At 33.2% G+C, this 2,500-nt stretch overlaps 1 protein-coding gene across 3 annotated transcripts in view; it reads right to left on the bottom strand.

Annotated features, from left to right (window-relative positions):
* LOC135200337 (metabotropic glutamate receptor 8-like) overlaps positions 1 to 2,500 on the bottom strand; it is an 809,057-nt gene that overhangs the window by 391,440 nt on the left and 415,117 nt on the right. For 2 of the 3 annotated variants that reach the window (XM_064228906.1, XM_064228908.1), the window contains exon 2: positions 1,568 to 1,702. In XM_064228906.1, the coding sequence (XP_064084976.1) occupies positions 1,568 to 1,702 (135 nt within the window). The remainder of the gene's footprint in view (positions 1 to 1,567; positions 1,703 to 2,500) is intronic. The other variant, XM_064228907.1, reaches the window with a different exon arrangement.

Raw genomic sequence — 2,500 nt, 5'->3', positions numbered from 1 at the left:
GAAAGAGATGGTTCTTCAAAGAAATCTTAAGGAGTGCGAGAACAGGTCTCCGTAAGGGGGATGTGCCATGTAGGCATTACTTGGGATTCTTTGCTGTGCCCCTTCGGCTCCTACTAGCTGCAACCCCCTTTCAACCCTCTCCTAACAATTGTTTCGTAATGCAACTGCGAGTCTCCTTCTGTGACACCTTTGAAAACCTCCTTTACTCTCAATATCCTTTCAATCGCTGAATGACCTCATACGGGCCCAGTGCTTGGCCTGTGGCCCTAAATGTTATTTTCCAGTTCCAATTCCATTACACTTAAATCCTGAAGGTAGTAAAACAGGTAAACCGCGAAAATTCTAAAATGGATAAATCCTAAATATTTTTTTTTTTTCCGTAAACCGGGTAACTGCTGACATTTTTGTGTTTCCAGAACCTGGGAGAAATGGCGAGGAAATCATATGACGCTCAGTTGAAAAATCCAACCAATGGAGAAAGTACACGAAATGAAAGTGCCGAAAGGTTGAAATGAGAATTTATATTAGACGAAACTGACGCGGAAAGGACATCAGATTAATGCAATGAAACAGAAAAATGATCGGACTCAAAATACTGCTTTGAAATGGGTGAGTTACGGGTATTTAATTAATGCTTGTAAATTAATATGCACACGAAGCAAGAATTTCAATAGTTAATAACACTAATAGAAAACCACGGTGAACCAGTGCATTTAAAAAGAAATTGTGCGAAACCGAAATCATGTGAATGGAAGAAAAATTATTTCAAAGTATATGTCAAAGTATAACAAAAAGCAAAGCATTACGGTGGAAAAAAAATAAGAACGCCAGCAAACAGAGTACCTAAAATGAAAGCGGAAAAAAAGACATAGAATTAATACACATAAAAATATACCAAAACAGTATATAAAATTAATACACATAGAAATATACCAAAACAGTATTGTAAAGGGAAAAAATGACTTGAGACGAACGCAAGCAAACAGAATACCTAAAATCAATTAAAAGAAAAATACAGTAAAATCAATACATGTAAAAGTAAAACAAACCAAAGCGTTCTATTGGGGAGAAAGTAACCGTTAATTTAATGCGTATAAAAATGCAACAAACTGAATCATTATAACGGGAAAAATTGCACGGGACCAGCGTGGCAAACATAATACTTGAAATGAATGAAAATAAAATGAGGTAAAATTAAGACAAAAAAAAAACCCAAATCAGTTCATTATTACGGGGAAAAATAACGAGGGGCCCAGGCGAGCAAAAAAAAAAAAAAAAAAAGAATTAATACATATAAAAACACAATGAATCAAAGTATTCTAATGGGGAAATGTGAGTTACTACGGATACGAATGCAAGCGATGAGAATTCCAGTAATGAGTAAAAAAAAGATGAAAAAAAAAGAAAACGAAAAATTTACACATATAAAAATTCAATAAATAGAATCGCTACTTTGGGAAAAAGTGCAATCAACATGAATACCAGAAACGAATAAAAAATAAAATAATACATATCAAAGCATTACAATGGAAGAAATGCAACATATGCAAATGAACCTTAATATTACCTTGAAGAGGCGTAGTATGTTGGCGATCATAACGGAGACCGAGGATGACGCCGCCCCTATGACTCCGATGACCGGTTTGGGCGGGTTGTAGATGGGCTTCTTGCCGCCTTTGCACTTGAAGTCCGAAGCGTCCTTTGGGAGAAGAAGAAGAGAAGGATACGTTATTTACATCGCGTTTGAATAGGGTCATCGTATGTTCGCGTTTGTGTCTTGATCTTTTTTGGGGGATTTATTTCGATGTGCTGTTTGTTGTGTGATTTGCTTTCGTTGAGGAGGGGAAAAGGCAGTGTTCTTTCAAAATACATGCATACACATACAGACTTGCGTGCGTGTGTGTGCCTGTATCCGTATATTATATATATATATATATATATATATATTATATATATATATATATATATATATATATATATATATATATATATATATAAAGCTCCTCTCATGTCCATCCTAAAAATACTTGGAAAGCAGAAATATGAGAATTTCAGTTGGCGAATATGAATCAGTCAATATATATATATATATATATATATATATATATATATATATACTATATATATCTATATTATAATATATATATATATACACTAAAATTTAGTGTGAGAGAAAATTTTTTTCTACCATTCGTCCCTTGAAAGAAATAAAGGCAAATAGGCATTTATATCCTGACGCATGTCTGTTGACCTGTCTTTTTCTCTTTTTTTACATAATGGCGTTCAATTCTGCGAAAACTTTTAGCTAGCATCTGAATTTATAAATAATAATAATAATAATATTATAATAATAATAATAATAATAATAATAAGAAGAAGAAGAAGAAGAAGAAGAAGAAATGGAAGCAAATGAAAGCCTTCATTCTCTGATTGAATTGACAGCAACGGAATATGCAATATATAGTACCAAGACAATGAGAGGAAAGACCAATTAAGGAAT

The sequence above is a fragment of the Macrobrachium nipponense genome, chromosome 26, assembly GCF_015104395.2.
Source record: "Macrobrachium nipponense isolate FS-2020 chromosome 26, ASM1510439v2, whole genome shotgun sequence".
NCBI lineage: Eukaryota > Metazoa > Arthropoda > Malacostraca > Decapoda > Palaemonidae > Macrobrachium > Macrobrachium nipponense.
This window is presented reverse-complemented; position numbering and strand designations above follow the sequence as displayed.